Here is a 20,301-nt window from a genome sequence, read left to right as displayed (position 1 = left end):
ATGGTCAATTTTGTTTTGTTTTGTTTTAATTACACAACCTTTAGAAAACCAAAGGTAAGTACAAAAAAGAGTTTGCCCCAGAAGCAGAGGGACAAGAGGCCAGATTCAAAACCCTTCATTACCAGCGCTGTACCAGATGCCTGGGATTAAAGGGGTGGAGTGGGTTTTAGAAGGTGGGACTTTTTTACAAAAGGGCTTCATTATCCCCAGACAATTTTGGACATTTTGATAACATCTCTTTCTATTTTTCAAAATGTCAGGCGTCTTTAAAGGAAAAGCTTTTCTATTGAGTGGCTTCAGGATCTCTCGACTTTCCCAGTAGAACAATTAAACCCTTCTCTGTCCAGATAGACTGAACCGTGTTCAACCCTGGCACATAACAAAATCATTAAATCTAAGATGCCTCATTTGACAGATGTCTCATTAAATTCATCTCAAAGTTGAGGTAAGAAATGCCTTTGAAAAGGGGGAAAAAACTCCTATTGACTCTAAGAAAACTTTGAGAGCCAACACTCTCAAAATCCACAGTTTCACTCACGTGAAATAGAAGATATTAATAGTGTGTGGCACATCTAAAATCTCCTGCCATGGGAGAAATGCCTCTGTGCATATGTGTGTTTAACACATCCCCTGGGGACCCAAAGAGGAAGGAAGGCTGGAGATTCAGGGCACAAACCACCAGCTGCTTAACAAAATTCCACAAATTCAGTTTAACAAATGTTAAAGCTAAAATGCCAACTATTATACTAGCTGGATCATATACAACATCAATGAATGTTATGTTACCAATAAATCAAATTCAACATTCTAAAAAGAAAGAGAATTAAAAAACAACAGAAACATCTTATACTTTAAAAAAATAAGAATCTTTGGATAATCAATCTAACTTAAGCTGGTTGATTTAACAATCTTATAGCAACACAAAAATAAAACTTTCAACCAGAAACTTTACAAACTCATTTATTCATCCCTTCTCCCTACAATTATGCCAATGAACATTAAAAAAAAAATACACCATTTTAGGAATAACTATGAAATTTGGGGAGAATAGCTTACTCTCTAGCTCTGTATGATATATGAATTATAAAAACTGAACAGCATAGTAACAGCAATAAAGCAGTATTAATCACTAAAGTACAAATAAATTTACTTTAAAGTGAAAAGTTTCCACAAACCTTTTATGGGGAATATTTCTGATACTTTACAAGTACGGCTATGTTTTAAGGGAACTGAAATGCCATACCTTCACCCCCAAAAGTTGTCTACTTTTCAGACAAAGTGTTAATGCTCTAGACCCAGTGAAGAGTCAACAAATGAAGTCAATTTGAGTAAGAGAATAATGAGAAGAATCGTTACATCAACTTTGTTCCATATCAACTTAAATGGCTATTTGCAATGAGAATATTCAGCACGTTTCAGTACTCCTTCTGTATTGTCTACTTATTTGCCAGTCCTACTTCTTTATGTCTTTAAAGGAAGCATGATAAAAACAGAACCATCCACATTTCACAAAGAATTCCACTTTGGACTTGAGGATAATATCACCTCATTACCAACAAAAGCAGCATATTTTCTGAATGCTTTGAACCAAATGAAAAATTAAACTGTAAATGAAATTCAGCATCGATTCAAGGGAAGCGATATGAATTGTAAAACAGAACATCCATACTCTCTCTTTTCAGCTCTGCCAAGGACTGAAAAACCACAAGAATCAAAACTCTTAGGCACCAGTTTCTCCGTCTGAAAAGAGGATTGACACCAACTCCTCCCTAATAATGTTTCTGAAAGGACAAATGAGATAATTTATGTGAAAGCCCTTTAAGATTTTTGAAGATAATAAACCCAACATGTTAATAGACTTTATCAGACCACAGTATGAAGGACAAGATAGCATGCACTTTACATGAAAAACAACAAATATACAATTTAAATATTAAAAAAAAAACAAAATTAAAGTTAAACCCTCTGTTCTTAAAAGGACTGCTTAAGCATACACTGGTGTCACATGTTCATACCACGTTACTCAATACTGCTGTAATTATAGTAATAAGAGACTGCTCGTCAATATTACAGCTTAATGCTGAACCACCCCTTCTTGGTTTCCATGTAGGAAACTATGTAAGGTTTGACCATTCCCAGAAGAGAAAAAGAGAAGAAACATGAGAGGGGAAGAAGTCCGTTCTCCTGAGCAATCCCAAGAAGTCACACACATAAATATCTCGTCTAGGGTTCACCAGGCACAGTGGGTGTGCACTCCATTCTGTCAACATCCTTTCCCACTGTTACCATGCAAACTGAAATAGCTAGACAACCAAATCTAAAAGGCGGTAGAAGAGAGTCAAAAATATTAAACAAAATAGTTTAATACTGCCCTTGATCAGCGATTCAGACCTTCCAGGGAGTCCAAAACCTCATTAACGTTTTGAAATCCATAACTTATGTCCAGCAACCTAAACTCTTAAATTTTTTTAACCTAAAATCACTCTCTTTCAGATAAAATTTAATATGGCTTTTCTTAAAGGGAAATTAAATGTTACTATACCTAAAATTCTTAACACTTCAGACAAGTTACTTCAGATTAACTCTTTTCATATTTTAAATCAGCTAAGAGAATGGTTACTTGAGAGGTGCAGTAACAATTTTCAAACTAAGTTTTCATCAACAGCTCTGTAATTAGATAGTACCTTTTGTCCAATGCCTTCTACCTCATTAAAGACTTTCATTTTACTTTTCCTGAACAAATATTTAAATATTCAAAGCAACCACAAATGGCTTTCAAAGCCTTTTAAGAATAACTTGAGCTGGTCATAAATACTAAAATTTAATTGAAAGGTGACCCTTAGGAGAATGAAGTTCTCTGCTGGACAAGAACTTCTGAAGAAAAAAAAAGCAGCTGACAAACTAGATAAACTAGATAGACAGCAGGTAATGAGCTCAATTTAAATAGAGGTAAATACTCAAAAGCCTTCAGAGGCAACTTCTTAGTCTGTCCTTAACTCCAACTACACATATAAACAAAAACACAGGCAGCAATAAATTTATTTGTAAAATTATAAACACGAATGTGATACATAGCATCCTCTTAGAGGGTTTCATCTAAAACAAACGTTAATTCTCTTATTATTAAGGAAGAGAATTACTACCAAAATGTAATGCTTCCCTGTTGGGTGTCCTACATTCCACTGCAGCAGAAGGGTAATTTCCAGGAATCTCCTCCAGCTCGGTGCAAACCTCCGCTACATGTGAAGTCCTGACAATGTTCCCATGATAAGTTAAGACCACCTTATAACTAGGCCCTTTTGTTCATCAATAGCTAAACTTCTTGCAAAAGTTCAAGTGGACTCACTGTATGTTTAATTTTGTTCTATGGCAAATGAATATCAACACAGAGATGTTTGGTATATCAATTTAGGCTTAAAATAAGCTCAACTTTGTATAAAATAAGCAATGAGACATGTTTATAACAATCAGGCATCTTCCTTCTAGGACACCTGCACACTGGCTTCACATTCAAGAATAGCAGGATGCTGTGTGGTGGCTTCTACATTTTATTAGCTATTTTTATGAGCATAAACACAGATGTATATATGCATTTATGACAATTACTGCTTTTCATAAAGAACAGAAAGATTAAAATGAGCACACCAGAAATGTAAGATTTAACCAGATAGATAATTTGTTACCTTTATATTGAGGTAAGTTAAAAAAAAAATCATCCACTTAAAACATTTTAGACACACTTGAAGAGACAATCAAGGTGAGTCAAATATTTAAATGTCATGACTAACATCTAAAACCCTCTGCATGGACATGTACCATGATCAACAATTCATTCATGAGGAAAAGAAAGAATGCAGAGCTCTTTCCACACAAAATATGTCCAATACTGCTTATTTAATATATCCCTCGCTTTATATATATATATTCCCTTCAATGTAACTGGTTGGTTACAAGGATATTTATCATCCTCATGCTAACAAAATATTCTCGTTCCAAGTATGATTACCATTTAATGCATCTGCATTTTACAAATTACATGAGCTACAGGAAAAAAGGATATAGTTGTTACTCCTACATGAAAAGAGAAATCACCTATTTTCTAGGCCATAAACTTTTAAAGGCATGTCGCCAGACTGGGACGTTATCTTCAGATACTGCAAATGCTACTATATTATGATATGGTTTTCTTTATGAGGCAAAAATCCATCAGAAATTCACTCGTCTGAGAAACACCTCAATTAAACACAAAGGAACATCTCACCAGAGATGCATATTTCAGTTTTGCATATTTCAATGTGGGAATTAAGATTTCTTTATTTAAATTTACTAAACTCCTGCTAGGACACAAATTGGATCAAAAATATATTAAATTAGAAAAAAATGGCTACAGATTAATGAAATCACAAGTGTGATTATTTTTCCACCACTACCTACAACCTAGAATAGTAAATTTGGAAAGACTTATCTCTCCTAACTTAATTTTGTTATGCTAACTTTATTTTAAATAAAATTCTTTATCACTAAGAACATGATTCTTCAAACCAGAGGAGGAAGAATACGAAGCAACTTATTAAGCTCAAATATAACCAGGATCTAGAGCTCTCTAATTAAGTACCAGCCAACTCTTTAACCAAAAGAACAAACATTAGTCACTCCTGGTCAAGAATTCGATCTAATATATCACTTATATCTCAATAAAGCTGCAATAAATAGAAAAAAATTTAAAGACTTTTCATCTAGAAATAAAGAAATAATGAGGAGGATTTTAGATCCCATCTCAAGAGAGAGTAATCACTTAAAGTCGTATTGTGATCCCTATATTCCTAATTCAAGTCACACCGCAATGGTCAGTTCTGGCTACAAAGGCTAAAAGTAAGAAATGAGAGAAAGAAACAGCCAAAACCACTTCTGATGCAAGAAGCAAACTTACAGAGGAAACTGAAAAAGCGCTGAAGAAAAGTATCACTGAAAAGGATCGCATCTGTTAGGTTCTATTGAAGACTAAGGGGCAAAGGAGCTGACAGCAAGCTGGAGGGCACCGGCTGACCAGCTCCGGGGCTAGAATGGCAAGCTGCAGACAGTCAAGTGGAGGGAGAGAGTTTCTCATGATCATCTCCCTCTGCAGGTATCATGTGCACGGGATAGTTCACCTGAAATCCCAAACTGCCTCAAACCCGACAAGCCCACGGGCAGAGGCCCCAAGGAAGCACCTTCATTGTTAGATGTACTACTGCCTCTCTCAGGAGGGTCTTCTCTCTGTACTTCGCGGTGGCTCTACCACCTCTCGACCTCAGAAGTCCTCAAGATTGCTCCCGGATTTTAACATTGCCCCATGTAGTATTATACAGGTTGTACGTGAAAGCTGTAAAGCAGTACAGACTCCCAAGGAACGGCACTGACTCTCGGCACCTGAAAGTGCTTACTTCCCAGACGTCAAAGAGCAGGTGGTTTCCTTACCTGCATAGAAGCGGATGAGACAGCCAATCTCCGAGTCCATGCCTTCCTCCTGCACCCTCCACAACTCCCCAAATCCCAGCTGGAAGAGGTAGTCATTTTGGATCTGCAATGGCTTCTCGTCCGCCTCCAGGCGCCGGGTGGTCTCTCCGTGGAGCTGCACATACAGGGTGGGCGTTGGAGGCGTCTTCTCCGTGGTCGCCCCGTTCCCCCCCGGGGTCGACGTTTTCTCCTCCCGAGGCCGATCGCGGGCTGCACCGCCCGGGCCGTCGACGCCTCTCGGGGCTTTCGGCTGCAGCGGTGGCGGGGAGGCCGTCGGAGAAGGCGGCCGGGCGCCCGCTCCGGCCCGGGGCTGCGTGGGGCGGCCGGGCAGGCGGGGCTGGCTCGGAGCCCCTGTCGAGGCCGGGGCTGAGTCGGCCTCGAGCTCCTCGGACGACGACGAGGAGCCGCCGCCGCTGCTGTAGGGGTCCAGCCGGTCGGACACGCTCTCAGCGCTGGGGCTCAGGCTGAAGCTCTCGGTGTCGGAGGCCGGGCCCGCGGCCGCGCCGTCCAGGGCACGCGGGGCTCCTGGTTGGCTGGGGCTGGAGTCCGAGGGCGCGGGGCTGGCACGGCGAGCCCACCTATCCGGGCCACCGGGCAGCGGCAGGTCAGCGGGAGGCGCGTGCGGCTCATCCCCGACGGTGGTCAGCCCGCTCCTCCCAGGCGGCGGCCCCAAGTCCCGCGGCTCGCCGGGCGCCCCCTTACCCAGCACCTTCACCACGCCGCCGCCTTTGTGGCCCACCTGGAGCAGGCGGGCGGCCACCTCGCCGGCCGTGGTGTCCAGCGTGCAGAGCACCGGGCGCAAGTAGGTCGAGGCCAAGTGGCGGTCGAAGACGTGCACACAGCCCCGCTGGAGCTGGTGCCGCACCCAGTCTCGGTCCGACGGCTGCAGCTGCAGCATCTGCCGGTGCTTCAGGAGCAGCGTCTTCCTGTCCAGACTCCGGGTGCACAGGGACGCCGAGGCCGAGCAAGAGGCGGACAGGCCGGCGGCGCCGGGGGAGTGCGAGGCGGCAGCCGCGGACGACGACGACGACGACGACGACGAGGATGAGGACGACGAGGCGGCGGCGGCGGCGGCGGCCGCGGACAGATTCCTCTTCAGCCGCCCTCTCCTTAGCAGCAGGGAGTTGGCGCCGCCGCCGGCCCCGGGCACCGGGGCAGCCCCGCTGGCGGTGGGCTGGGGCGCGCCACGCCGCCTCCTGCGACCCGTGCCTCCCGCCCGGCCCGGCAGCGGCCCCGGCGCTATCTCACCGGGGGCCTCTTCCCGCGCCCCGCCGTTCGGGGCCGCCGGGGTCAGCGCGGGCTCGGGACTCCGGCCGCCCCCGGCCGCAGCGGCCAGAGCCGCCGCCGCCGCCGCCGCCTCCGCTGCGGCCGCCGCGGGAGCAGAAGCTCGGTCCTCCCTGCTGGTCTCGGGGAGTCGCTGCGCCGTAGCCGCGGCGGCGGGCTCCATTGCAGTGGGGCTTCGCGCTTACCCCCCAGCTCCGGAGGCAGCGGGCGGAGATCGAGGCGGGGAGGCGAAGGTGGGAGACGGCGGCGGCGGCGCGGGGAGAAGGGAGAAGGCAATGGCGTTCGGCACGGCCGTTCCAGGGGATTATGTGGCAATTCGGAGCATTCCGTCGGTGTCTCGGTGTTCCATCCCGCGCGCCCGCCCGCCTCGCCGCCACCGCCCCCCCCTCCACACGCCCTCCCCGCCCGGGTCGCGGGCTCCCAAGAACAGGCCCCGCCCGCTCCCCAACCTCTACCCGGCGAGCCAGCCGCGAAGCAGAGCTCATTGAATATTAATCAAGCGCCCGAAGCGGGAAGGCAGGAGGCGGGCAGGGCGGGAGCTCCACGGGGGCCTTATGAATATGCATCACCCGCATGACGGCATTCCAGGGAGGAGAGGAGAGAGCAGGAGGACGGCGACGAGGCGGGGCTTCAGGGTAAACAAACGTGACGCGTGCGTACGAGGGCGGGGCGGGGGGCAGTTTCCCAGGAGGATCCTACGCGGGCCTCTGAGAGGGGGCGACAGAGAAATCGGGGGCGCGCGGTGCACTTTGGGAGTTGTGGTTCTAGTGCACGGACGGGCACGCCCTACGGGAACGTGGTGAACTACAAGCCCCAGAGATCCTTAAGTTTTGCCCCTTTTGGCCGCCGGCGGCTGGCCTTGGACGGTGGGTATTGTGCCCTCTGCTGTCGAACTCGGTGCTCGGGAATGTTCTCGTTCATTAACTTGTACCTAACTGGCCCATTCCCGCTCCCCAGAAGACTTTCGTTTTTCCTGGTATTTGAAAGAGAGGCCTTTGAAGCACTTTCCACGGCACAAAGGTCCCCAGGCCATGGTCTTCACCTCCATCACACGTTGTATGAGGTACAAATACATTCCCACAGCACCACAGGATAATTGGCCGTCAGAGCCAACCTCGCTTTCCCCCCACTTTTCCAAGGCCAGGGAAGAGTGTCTGGAAACTCTAACTGGGACAATGTTGAACATGCTTGGTGGAAATCCTGCAAGCCCGAGTCGAGCCGGTCCTCTCCCATTCCTGCCTCCGAGAAGGAAAAAGGCAAAGAGCTGAGATCTCATTTTTCCTCACTGATAGAGTTTGAAGTCCCTTAATGACACAGAAGGCAATGGAAAGTAGAGGAAACGTTGGAATGGAGACAAGGTAGGGCAAGAGGTGGGCTGGTCCCATATGTTCTCTCTTAATGTCTTCCCGTGTTTTTTGTTTCAACATTCAGAAAAAAATTATTTTCTACGGCTACAGTGTTTCGTTGTGGTCTGAAAAGTTGCACATTCTTGTCAGTTAAAGCAATACTGTGGGCTAGCCTAGAGTAGCTTACTGTTTAAAAGAATTTAGTAAACGTTTTTAATTGAATTACCATTCCCCCATATTGTTTTATAAACCTGGATTTTCACATGTGAGACTTTTTCAACTGCATCCTATCCAGGACCTGCCTTAACTTCAGTGAAGTTTCTAAACTTGAGGGTGAGTTGGGGGGTGCGAGGTTTGAGGAAAGAGAAAGGGAAGGAGAGAGAAACAGAGGAAAGGAGAAAGAAAGGGAGAAAGATAAACTGGAACTTGGAGCTGAAATAACAGAAATTAATCAGGGCAGGGAAAGTTGTAGTTAGATTATCTACACAGTTTCAATGAAGAGGAATGGAGGAAATTACAGGACAAAATACACATATATGTATTTCTCTTGATTCTTGAAATTCCTGAAAATGATTTTTCTATATTTTACTTTTGAAGTATTATATGTTGGCCTCATGAAACTAATTTTTATTCCTTTTGAATTCAATGAACAGCACAGAGTTACATTTTTTTAATTAGGGAGAAAGCAAATTCTCCCAAGAGAGATAAGATAGTCAAGTTAATTAATTTAACAAATTATTATAAACATATACCAGGCACTCTGTTGCAGCAGTTGAATAAATTAGACACTGATCTTGCCTTCATAGAGCTTATAGATTAGAAAGAAAAACATTCAACAAGTGAGGAGGATGTAGAGGAGGGGAAAATATGAAGTTGCCATGCGAAGAAGCAAAAACAAAGCAAGGGGAACTGACCTAGTCTAGGAAGTCCAACAATAGAGACCTCATTTTGGATGGAATTTTCTGTAATGAATGAAACTGAGTACTTGCTGAAGGCTCAGTCTCTGAAAGACAGTAAAGAGGCAGAGAAAAAGGTAATGGTATTGAAGATGAATTTCAACTACATTAATCCACATTACCTTGAGTAGCACCTAACACAAACTATTCTAGAAATGAACAGTATTTTAGCCTTCCTTTAATAAGATTAAAAAACAAAGAACATGTTAAATTTCAGTACTAAAACATGGAATGTTGATTTCTTTATATTTGTTAGTTCCTTAGTTGATTTCCTATAAACCTCTCTAATTTTTTCTATATTAAGAAATATATACTAACTCCCACATGTCTGCTTTCTAGAGTTATATTTATTTAGCTCATGTAACAAATTCAAGGGAAGTTTGTTCTTATCGTAAATATTGTCACCATTGATCCAGTGTCCACTTCCATCCTCTCTAAGTAACTATAGCACCGTTCTCAAACTAGCTCTGGGTCCTGTAGTTTAGCTTTACACGGTCACCTCGATTGTGTCTTTTTATCCTCTATGGATCTTGTTTACTCTTTGAAGCTATTTATAACCAAAACACCTCCTTCAAGGGGGGAAAAAAAGAAAAAGCATTGCTCAGAGAATTTAGTACCCAGAGTGTTGGAGGGGAGAGGGACTGGAGGGTCATTATATTCACCTGCCAGACTTGGTATGAAGGATTAGTAAATTGGAAGGAAGAAGGGAATAATGAATAATGTCAAAGTGTCTCAATATGAAGAGAAAGGAAATACATGCCAGCCTCAAAAAACGGAGGGGTTTTTTTGAGTTGGGGGAGAACGCAGAATATAATTTCTACATAGAGAAATTATGTCATTTGTAGTATCTATAATCTAAAAGACATCATATCATATTCCTTTGTATCCAAAATAATAAAAATCAGAGTTGAGCGGAGAGTAGAAGCACAAGGGTCCACAGCGTGATCCAGCCTTTGTTCTACCTCCAAACCTTCTATAAAGTTACTAAACTTGGGGGTGAGAGGAAAGAGAAAGAAATGAGAGTTCTTAAAGAATAGCCAGTCCCCTGAACACCAGATCAACTGATACCTCATAGTTGATAAAATAGACGATGATAAGGGCAACGAACGTGGTACTTAGAGTTTGCTGATACCGTGGATCATCATCCAAACTATCCGAGCCATCTCACACCATATAGTTTCTCTGAGTAAGAAAAGGATTTCAGTTAAGGACAAATGTTTTCCAGACACCCATGAAATAGCACCTTCTTCCACTTAAGAGTAGAGTGGGGAATAGGCCAGTATCTTGAAACCATGTAACTCACGAATGCCCCTGAACCCTTTAAAGTGTTTCAAATGTAAAATCTAATACCACATTTCTGACTAGCCACACTTTTCAAAGAATCACATGTTCAAATGCTGAAAGATAATCCCCAAAAGAAAAAACAGATGTAAAAGTTGCGAACCCTGATGCCAACTTGTTAAAATATTTTCACAGCTAAGTATAGAAAAAGAGAACATAATTTTCAATTTACTGCCACAGTTTATTTTATGCTGTGTGATTTATAACCGACTTGCTGTGTTTTGTATCTAGGTTAATCCTGTTTGCATCCTTAGATCCAAGATAAAAGAAACCATCTTTGGAATTTTTTTCTAATATAAGCAGTTGGAATTTTAATGGAGGCATGAATTGATAGCAGGGATGGTTTCAGTCTGAATGTTAAGGGCTCAGCTGTGTCCAGAAATAAACTCAGAACGATGCAATATACAATGTAATAAATTTAGTTAGTGCATTATGAACAAGGAATCTAATTATAGTTTCACATTTTTACATCCCTTGAGCTACTAGTGGTTTACCATCCCTGAATTGCTCACTATTTACTCATTCTTTTTTACTACGAGGGACCCATTTAGCAAATTACTGCTCTAGTGCGCTAAATGGGCCCCAGGTGGCCAAACTGGATTCATATGTTCTGTGCTCACTGGTAGGATGAGACCTTCTGGGCTCTCTAAAGCCTCACCCCTCCCTCACAAATTTTATCATTTGAATTCTATCGGGGGCTTAGATTGTCACTGTCATTTTAGGTAGTCCACTTATAAAGTCATATAAGTCACTTGATAACCTTTCAAATTTTAGTGTACCCTTTTTAATCCCATAATTCTGTCTTTTTCTTATTCTTGACATCCTGCCTCACAGAAATAAACAGATCTGTTACAAGTCACATAAATGAAGTATTAGACCAAGAAATAGATATCATGTCATCCCACCTCTTCTGATAACAGTATAAATTACCTGGGACATTCATTCCACAAGTATTTATTAAACTTTTATATGTAGGCACCATTTACCACCAGTAAATAGTTTAAACAAAAATACCCACCCTAAGGAAGTTTACACGTGGGCATTGTCATTTTTTTAATCTTTAGTAAAAATTGACCAAATTTCTTCTTTTGTATAGATGGTTCTTATTTGAGGCAAATGAGGTATATGAAAATCTAGATATATAAATTGTATTTTAGGGTATAAATATTTCTTCCCAAAGTATTCTTTATTCTTTCTCTTAAATGAATTCATCATACAATTGTCCTAAATGCTGGGCTCCTATAATATTAATATACTTTAAATATATTAATTTTAAAAATTGATTTATGTCCCACTTTTAGAAACTCATTTTGGGTTCTAACAAGTGCCTAATACCTCTTTCCATAAAGATTGATACCTAACAGAAATCTTTTCTACATTATCCCAAAGCAGTTCCCTCTGAATCTAACATGACTGAAAATAGGAAAGTAACCTCCAGGTGATTCCCCTATACTTACAGTCATTAATTATACCCTGAAGAATCAATGTGGGTGTTCTCTTTTTTGCCCCAAAATAGATTACAGGAGACACAATCAATTCCTAGAAATCTTGCTGTTTCCCCCTCTATTTCCCACCGAATCCACTGGCCTGGACTTTTAGATATATTTGTTTCTTAGGGCCACCATAACAAAGTACCATGAACTGGATGGCTCAAATAACAGAAATTTATTGTCTCACAGTCTGTAGGCTGGAAGTCCAAAATCAAGGTATTAGCAGGACCATGCTCCTTCTGAAAGCTGGGGATTGAAGTTGAGGGGAGGGTCCTTCCTTGCCTTGGTCCAACTTCTGGCAGTTGCCAGCATTCCTTATCTTGGAGCTACATCATGCTAATTTCTTCCCTCTGATATCTGTCATTGTGTAGCCTTCCCCCATGTCTGTGTCCAAATACCCCTCTTACAATAATAACCAGTATCTGGATCAGGGCCCACTCTAATCCCAAATTATGATCTCATCTTAACTTGATTGCATCTGCAAAGACCCTGTTTCCAAATAAGGTCACATTCTGAGGTTTCAGGTAGATGCCAGTTTGGGGGAAACACTCCAGTATGCTAGGGTCTTTTGTATGGCTACTCTGGAGTGGCAATTGGAAATCAGACTTGGAGATTTCAGGGATTAGTAAAATATCACCCCTACTCCCCCACCACCACAAATTGGTGACCAAACTAGGATTATTAACTTTTTATACACTCACTTAAATGCTCTTTGAGTCTGTTACATGCAGGTGTTTGAAACTGAGTATATGACAGTGAATAAAACATTTATAAGCATTGTCCTCAAAAAATTTTTTAAACAATAAATACCATTATAATACTATTAAAGAAATACATTTAACACCAAAAAAGTAGGAAAGACAAATCTTAGCATAAAAGGTAGTCCCTTTAAATTGAACAATTAATTTTATGAAAAACTCCTTATCATCTCTCTCCCTCTTTTTTTTTTTTTTTTCTCTCATGTTACCGCAGATAAAGAAAAACACTATCCCAAACCAGTACCATATCTCACTCTGGCATTTGGGAATCACAGCAATGGAGTTTACAAAGAGTTGCTGTCTCTAGTTTTCTTCTGTTTCGTAGCCAGTGTTATGGTAAGTACAGAGCTGTGACTCTCAGGAATTTAACAATTTACCACCATATGTTGCCAGATGGATCAAAACATTATAAAAAAAACAACCACTGCACCAGTGCCATAGAATATATATAATCTTACCATACCTCTGTTGTAGAAATGGGATGCCAGGAAAATCAGACAGAGGGGATGATGCTCAGGTAGGTGTATTAATAGTCAGATATAATGATGGTGACAATGACAGAATAACAGTCTCAGTCTTCTACCAATTCCATAGTTTGAAAGGTGACTCTATATAATATTTAGGGGAGTTTAATAATATATAAGGTTGGAAGTCAGAAGTCATTATTCTAGTCCTGGTTCTATACCAACTAGTTAACTATGGCCTTCAGAAGACATTTCACTTCACGGAGGTTTCAGTTACTGATTTATGACATGAAGGAGTTGAACTAGATAGTGTCTCTAAAATCTCTTCTGGCTCAAACATTTTTTTCTGATTTTTAACTGAAAGCAAAATTGTCTAATTTGGAATATTGGCAAATGCTTTTGTTAGTCACAAAGCAGAGGCCTTCACATTTAGATGACATTAATTTGAAATAAAAAGGCTGTTAAAGTTGATTCTTGCCATTTAAAAGAATTTTTAATGCATTTAAAATAACAGCAGGTTTATTCTGACATTTAAGAAAACTGCTGGGTTTTCAGTCCTGTTGAAATATGAATTTGTCATGAATAGGAGCCAATCCATGACAATAAGACCCACAGCTTCAGATTTCCAAACTCCAGGGTCTTTATCATTTTCCCTTTTATGGTCACGGGTGGATAGAAATCTCATCAGCACAAAGTAAGTTCAGCTCACAGAAGCTAGAACGTCCACCAGCGAGCACATGTGCACCAGGAGCCATAGACAAGGATGTTGACAGCAGCCACAGGTCACAATGCCAAAACCTGGAATCAGCCCAAATGTCCATCAATAGCAAAGTAGATAAATAAGTGGTAGCGTAGTCCTACGTTAAAATACCAACACAACTACAATGAATAAATTATTACAATGCTGGGCAATATGAATGAATCATAAAAGCATGCTGAAAGAAAGAAGCCAGACACAGCAGAATATTTACTGTATGATTCCATTTGTATCAAGTTCATGAACAAGCCAAACTAATCTGTATTTTTTTTATGGATACAATTTAGGTGATAAAACTGAAATGAAAGGAAAAGGAAGTGAATAACACAAACTAACTAGGTGGAAGGGAGTGAGCTGTGACAGGAACAGCGTACATAGGGTGGGAGGTGGGGCATCTGAGACACTGACAGTGTTCTGTGTATTGACCTAGGTGGGTAGCTGGGTCTCTGTTTTTAAAAAAATGTGTTCAGCTGTACATTTGTGTTTTATACTCTTTCTTGTTTATGTTATACTTCAGAACAAAGGGTTTTTTTAAAGATCAACTTTATAGTTTTGTTAGGATCTGAATTTCTACATTTTGTCCATAATTAAAAGTTTAAATTTATGTTAAGTTTCCCACCACTTGTTTAATTTCGCTAAAAATTTTATTTATAGCGGGGTGGGGCATATAGCTCAGTGGTAGAGTGTGTGCACAAGGTCCTGGGTTCAATCCCCAGTGCCTCCATTAAGGGGAAAAAATTTTTTTTTTAATTTTTATTTGTAATTTAAAACAATCAATAAATTGTAAATCTAATGTAATTTAAGAGAGAACTTTAAATGTTACTTATTCTAAGAGTAACAAGTTCATTATAGAAAGTTTGAGCAATATTGAAAACTATGAAGATGCAAGGATGAGCAAAAAAAATCCAGTGACCCAGACTTATTTTTATATATTTCCTCCTAGATTTTTTCTGTGCATTTCAATGTAGTAGAGATCATAATGTAGTTACAAGTTTCTATGTTGCTTTTCTCACTCAAAACTTTACTATAAACATGAAAAAACTCACCATACACAAAATTTAAATTTCTAGGTAAAAATGCATCCTTTTTCAAGACTGTGATTTATTTAAGCACACCTTACTGAATTAATGATCAGGTAGGATGCTATGCTGGCGTATTTTTATGCTATTTTTGGTATTTTTATCCTATTTGTGGTGCTGTTCTACTTGTAGAAATAAGAATATGGTTACAGCTGATTTTGCTACGGTCATCTTTCCTTATCTCCCCATCCTTCAACTATAATTTAGTAACATTTGAATCAGGCAGTGTCTGAAGTCCTTTTTAGATGTGAGGAAGTGGAAATGAGGAAACATTTACCAAGTGCCTATCAGATGCCAAGGTGAGATGGCCAGATTTAGCAAATAACATACAGGACACCCAGTAACTGAAATATTTGGACATACTTACAAGAAAAAAATTGTTGTTTATCTGAGATTTGAATTTATATTTTATCTGGTGGCCCTATGCCAGAGGCACTGCAAGGCTTGGCACCTATATTTTCTAATTTAATCCCTTTAACCCCTTTAAGAGTTATAGATGATTCCCATTGTAAAGAAGAGCTCAGAAAGTTTCAGTATCTTTTCCAAGATCACACAGCTAGGAAGGGGCAAAGCAAGGATAGAAAGCCAAGCTTTCTGACACGAAAATTGGGACTCCAAATTAACGGTGGTTGCCAAGATCGGCGGGGGGGTGGGGGGGGAATGGGGAGTTGTTATTTAATGGGTACAGAGTTTTGAGTTTTGCAAGATAGAAAGAGTTCTAGAGATTGGTTGCACAGCAATGTGAATGTATTTAACACCTAAAAAGAGTAAGATAGTAAATTTTATGTTATGGACATTTTAACACAGTTTTTTTAAAAAAGAGTAAACAAAACTAATCTGACAGAAATCAGAATAGAAGTTCATTTTGGCCTGGTGCAGTGACTGGAGGAGGCTTCTGGGCTGCTGATAAATATTCTGTTACTCTCTCTGCATTGTGGCTTGAAGGTGTGTAAGTTCATAGTCCTTTATGCATAATCTTTTAATAAAAGGTTGTGTCTTTTTTGGTTTGTTTAAGACACAGGAACATTGGATTTATTTAACACGCTCATTACATAAAACCCTGGGCTCTGGTCATGTGAGATTGGTGACAAGGGAGAGCTTGGTAGGATGGGCAGGCCCAGGGAAGGACAAAGCTGGGGTGAATGTGTGGAGACAATTCCAAAATTGGCAGCAAAATCTGGAAGAAGTAGAATGACATTCACTTTGCAACTTTGTCTGTCAATCTTTTTTTTTAATTGCAGTGTAGTCAGTTTCCAATGTTGTGTCAATTTCTGGTGTACAGCATAATGTTTCAGGCATACATATGTTCATTTTCATATGCTTTTTCATTATAGGTTACTACAAGATACTGAATGTAGTTCCCTGTGCTATATACAGTAGAAACTTGTGTATCTATTTTATATATAATAGTATCTGCAAATCTCGAACTCCCAACTTATCCCTTCCCACCCCTTCCTCCCCTGGTAACCATAAATTTATTTTCTATGTTTGTGAGTCTGTTTTTATTTTGTAAATAAGTTCATTTGTGTCCTTTTTTCCTCCTTAAATTCCACATATGAATGATAGCCTATGGTATTTTTCTTTTTCTTTCTGGCTGACTTCACTTAGAATGACCATCTTCTAAGGTCCATCCATGTTTCTGCAAATGGCATTATTTTATTCCTTTTTATGGCTTAGTAGTATGTCATTGTATAAATATATCACAACTTCCTTACCCAGTCATCTGTTGATGGGCATTTAGGTTGTTTCCATGTCTTGGCTATTGTATATAGTGCTGCTATGAACATTGGGGTGGCATGTGTTTTTTGAATTAGCATTCCCTCCAGATTTATGCCCAGGAATGGGATTACTGGATCATATGGTAAGTCTATTCTCAGTTTTTTGAGGAATCTCTATATTGTTTTCCATAATGGCTATACCAAAATACATTCCCAACAGCAGTGTAGGAGGGTTCCCTTTTCACCTCCTTGGTCAGGTTTATTCCTAAGTATTTTTTCAATTTGGGCCCTTTTTATTTCTTTTTCTTACCTGATTGCTATGGCTAGGACTTCCAATTCTATGTTGAATAGTGACAATAGAGGGGTTTTTTTCCCCCCAGAATATTGTGAAGAATGAACATTTCCTCATTATACCTTTTCTGTATTCTGAAGGTTGACACTTTAATATTAACATAGATTTTCTAGAATTATGACCTACCTGGCTTCTAGTGCTTAAAAATATAAAAAACTAATTGTGAAATCAATGCATGTTAGATTTAAATCAGGCAAAGGGCACTGAAGGATAATAGTGTGGGAAAGCTCATATCTATAATTTTCCCTACTCACATATAAGTATTTAAATACTATTATAGTCAAAGTTAATTGATAAGATTTATAATGAATAGTGATACCAAAACACAGGGAGGAAAAACAAGCTTTAGTTAATGTATTTAAAAATTTTTACAGCTTGGAGATTCAAAATCCAAGACTGAAAGACTCAGGAAACTACACAGAATTGCTAGAGTAAATATTAATTCATTTATAGTATTTTATAGTGTCTGTAATCTACTTCAGTTCTATTTTAAGTTAATTATAGTTGCAAAATGATCTTAATTTTTATATAGAACTGAGCACAAACAAGTTTGATATATTTATTTATATGAGGGCGAGGGGAACAGACACTTTCAAATGAAAAAACTGCAGACGGAAAATGAAAGAAGGAAAGAAAAACTAATAAAAACTTCTAGCTGGTGATCTTTTATATATATAATAAGACAGCTTGCATTAAATTTATATCTAAAGGTCTATTAAATTATTGATTTTTTTCCCCATATTAAAGGTTATTTTCTAATCCACTAAACTTTTTTTCAGGTTGGACTATAAACAAGGAATAGCATATGTTGTAAAAATAATACCTTGTATCTTTATAGCACATTCCTGTTGACAAAGCATTTTTCATGTACATCACCTCATTCGATTCTCCCAGCAAGTCTGGGAGGTAGGTAAATGACAAGCATCAGCAGGATATAGGCAGTTCTGATTAAGTGCTCCCAGTCACACAATTTGAGAATAAAGTCTCCAGAAGAACAGAATTATTGAAAGTATACATTTGTAGAAATAGGTCATACTAAGATGTAAATATATTGCTCCAGAGACCTGGAAACTATTCAAGTTCAATCGAAGTGAATTCAGTGTACTGCAGCCTTGCCAACTGTGTAGTAATATAACTGTCTGAAAAAAGAATGTTTTAGAAGGACTGTTATAATCTGAAGGGAGCCAAAGCATAAGGATTGACCCACATGGTCTAGGAAAAAGATGTTCTCCTCAATAATGGAGGTAAGCACACATTGTTCTGGAAGCATCTGGTAAAGATCTCCAAGTCAACCTAGAAGGGAGGACTGGCAGTGAAGGAAGACTTCCTAGAAGAGGTGATGCTGAGCTAGGTCGTGGAGGGCAAGGAGAAATTAGGCATGTCAAGGAAAAGGAGTCCCAGCGGAGCATATGGCTAACCTACTGTATGATGTTTACGTCTCTGGATTTCAGTCTCTCATCTAGAAAAGTCTATGATCCCTTGACTCTGTTTTTCATGTTGGGTGACCAAGAGCACCCATAAAAAGTCAGAAATTGTCCTGCTTGTAGCCAACATAGAGGCCGCATAAGTTCAACATGAAGTTCAGTCCCCTTGTGGTTTCTCATCCAGCAAAAAACATAAAAGGCATTTTTATGCACCTTTACCCACTTGTAGGAAGATTATGTCTTTATGTCTTCTCTTTCCAATTTGCTAACACAGAAGTACAATATTTGTTCAGTGCCCATCTTAAAAAATGATGAAGTCCCAGTCACTCAAGAATAGGACAAAAGTCATTAAACTGGCCAAGTAGTCCAGATGTACTAGAAAAACTTGTCATCCACACTGAATGTGTGCTGCACAATTCAGCAGAACAGTACAACTGTCTAACAGTACAACTGTCCCTGTGTACAATTACCCCAGGAACTGCTTATCACCATGCCAAACCTGAGCAAAGACCAGGAAAGGCCGAGGAGAAATGGTAAAGGACAAATATAACAAAGAAACTTTTGAGAAAAAACAGTCATAAAATCATCTTATATACAACGTCTATTAATTATAAGACCAATTTCTAACTAAAGAAAGCAGACTGAAATACTCATTTAACTCTGATCTCTCAAGAAATCCCACAAAAATGGTTGTAGATTTTAAAAAATGATAGATAGATAGATAGATACATAGATAGATAGATAGATAGATAGAACAAAGAACCATGGCAATAAATTTTTTGAAGCTGAAGACCTGAAGGATATGATAACTGAATTTGCAGAACCAAGAAAGAGAATCCTGAGGCAGCAGAGTGGGTTAGCTGAGAGGAAGCCCCCTCTGCAATGCAGAACTTCCTAAAGACACAGGAACAGTGACAACAGGCTCTTCTGGAAAGAATAAAGGTGGCACTTGAAAGGAGGAGGCTGCTGATCTATTTAGGAAGCAAAGATATCCCTAGATCTCCGGTAACCACCTTCCTTGAGACTGATTTCCCTTCAGAGTTTATTGCTGGGAAAAGCAGATAAAATAGAGAGTTTGAACACATTTAGGGGACCTGGCTGAGGGCTGAGTGGGCCCGTAATCCAGCTCCTGCTCCCTCACCAGCCTCAGGCCCTGGTGCAGGCTTTGCCCAGAGGAAGGGACACTTTTTTCTCCTTTTCCATAAGGTACCATCTGATCACCAAGCCCTGCTCCTGCACAACTGCCTCCCAGAAAAGGCACCTTTTAATAATTCTCACAAAACCTGGCATGGACTTGCAGTTGTCCCACCTGGGCACTGGCCACCAACTTAGTCTTCATAAAAGATCTTTCTCAGGGATATCTGATACCCATCGAGGGCCCAGCCATGTTACTCAGCAGCAAAGACCACAGCTGAGGGACGACGGGCACACAGCTTCACCCCTAATGAGGAGCAGACCCCCGAGAATCAAATGTGAGGAAGACCTTTCACAACACAGTGGAAGTAAGCTGAAAAAGGCAACTTTTTAAAACTACTCCTCAGTGTCTTCAGAAAAGAGAGAATAATGCTTGCATGAAACAAGAACAAGAGAATATAAAGAAGAAACAGAACAAGCTTTTTGAAGTTAAAAGAAAAAAATGAAGATCTCAATGGGAAATTTGGAGGAAAAGTTGAGGAAATAGGAGAAAAACAGTGAAGAAAATTTGAGAGGGTTAATATCCAAGTAGTAGGAGATAGAAGTCACAAAGTTTCATTTTCCTAGAATTAAAGAATGTAAGTTTCTAAATTGCCATGGCCCATTCAGTACCCAACATAGTAGATTAAAAAAAAAGATCTA

General features: G+C 40.4%; 1 protein-coding gene and 1 long non-coding RNA gene across 2 annotated transcripts in view; one reads left to right on the top strand and one right to left on the bottom strand.

The window, feature by feature from the left end:
* PHLPP1 (PH domain and leucine rich repeat protein phosphatase 1) overlaps positions 1 to 7,139 on the bottom strand; it is a 186,471-nt gene extending 179,332 nt beyond the window's left edge. Inside the window, exon 1 of the mRNA XM_074355429.1 lies at positions 5,458 to 7,139. Within this exon, the coding sequence (XP_074211530.1) occupies positions 5,458 to 6,943 (1,486 nt within the window). The 5' untranslated portion in view covers positions 6,944 to 7,139. The remainder of the gene's footprint in view (positions 1 to 5,457) is intronic.
* Positions 7,140 to 7,400: 261 nt separating this feature from the next.
* The window catches only part of LOC141575667 (uncharacterized), a 51,459-nt gene continuing 38,558 nt past the window's right edge, over positions 7,401 to 20,301 (top strand). The window contains exons 1-2 of the long non-coding RNA XR_012503356.1: positions 7,401 to 8,138; positions 12,886 to 13,007. This is a non-coding gene — a long non-coding RNA (uncharacterized LOC141575667). The remainder of the gene's footprint in view (positions 8,139 to 12,885; positions 13,008 to 20,301) is intronic.

The sequence above is a fragment of the Camelus bactrianus genome, chromosome 30 (assembly GCF_048773025.1).
Source record: "Camelus bactrianus isolate YW-2024 breed Bactrian camel chromosome 30, ASM4877302v1, whole genome shotgun sequence".
Lineage (NCBI taxonomy): Eukaryota > Metazoa > Chordata > Mammalia > Artiodactyla > Camelidae > Camelus > Camelus bactrianus.
The sequence above is the reverse complement of the archived record's forward strand: the minus strand, read 5'-3'. Positions and strand labels throughout refer to the sequence as shown.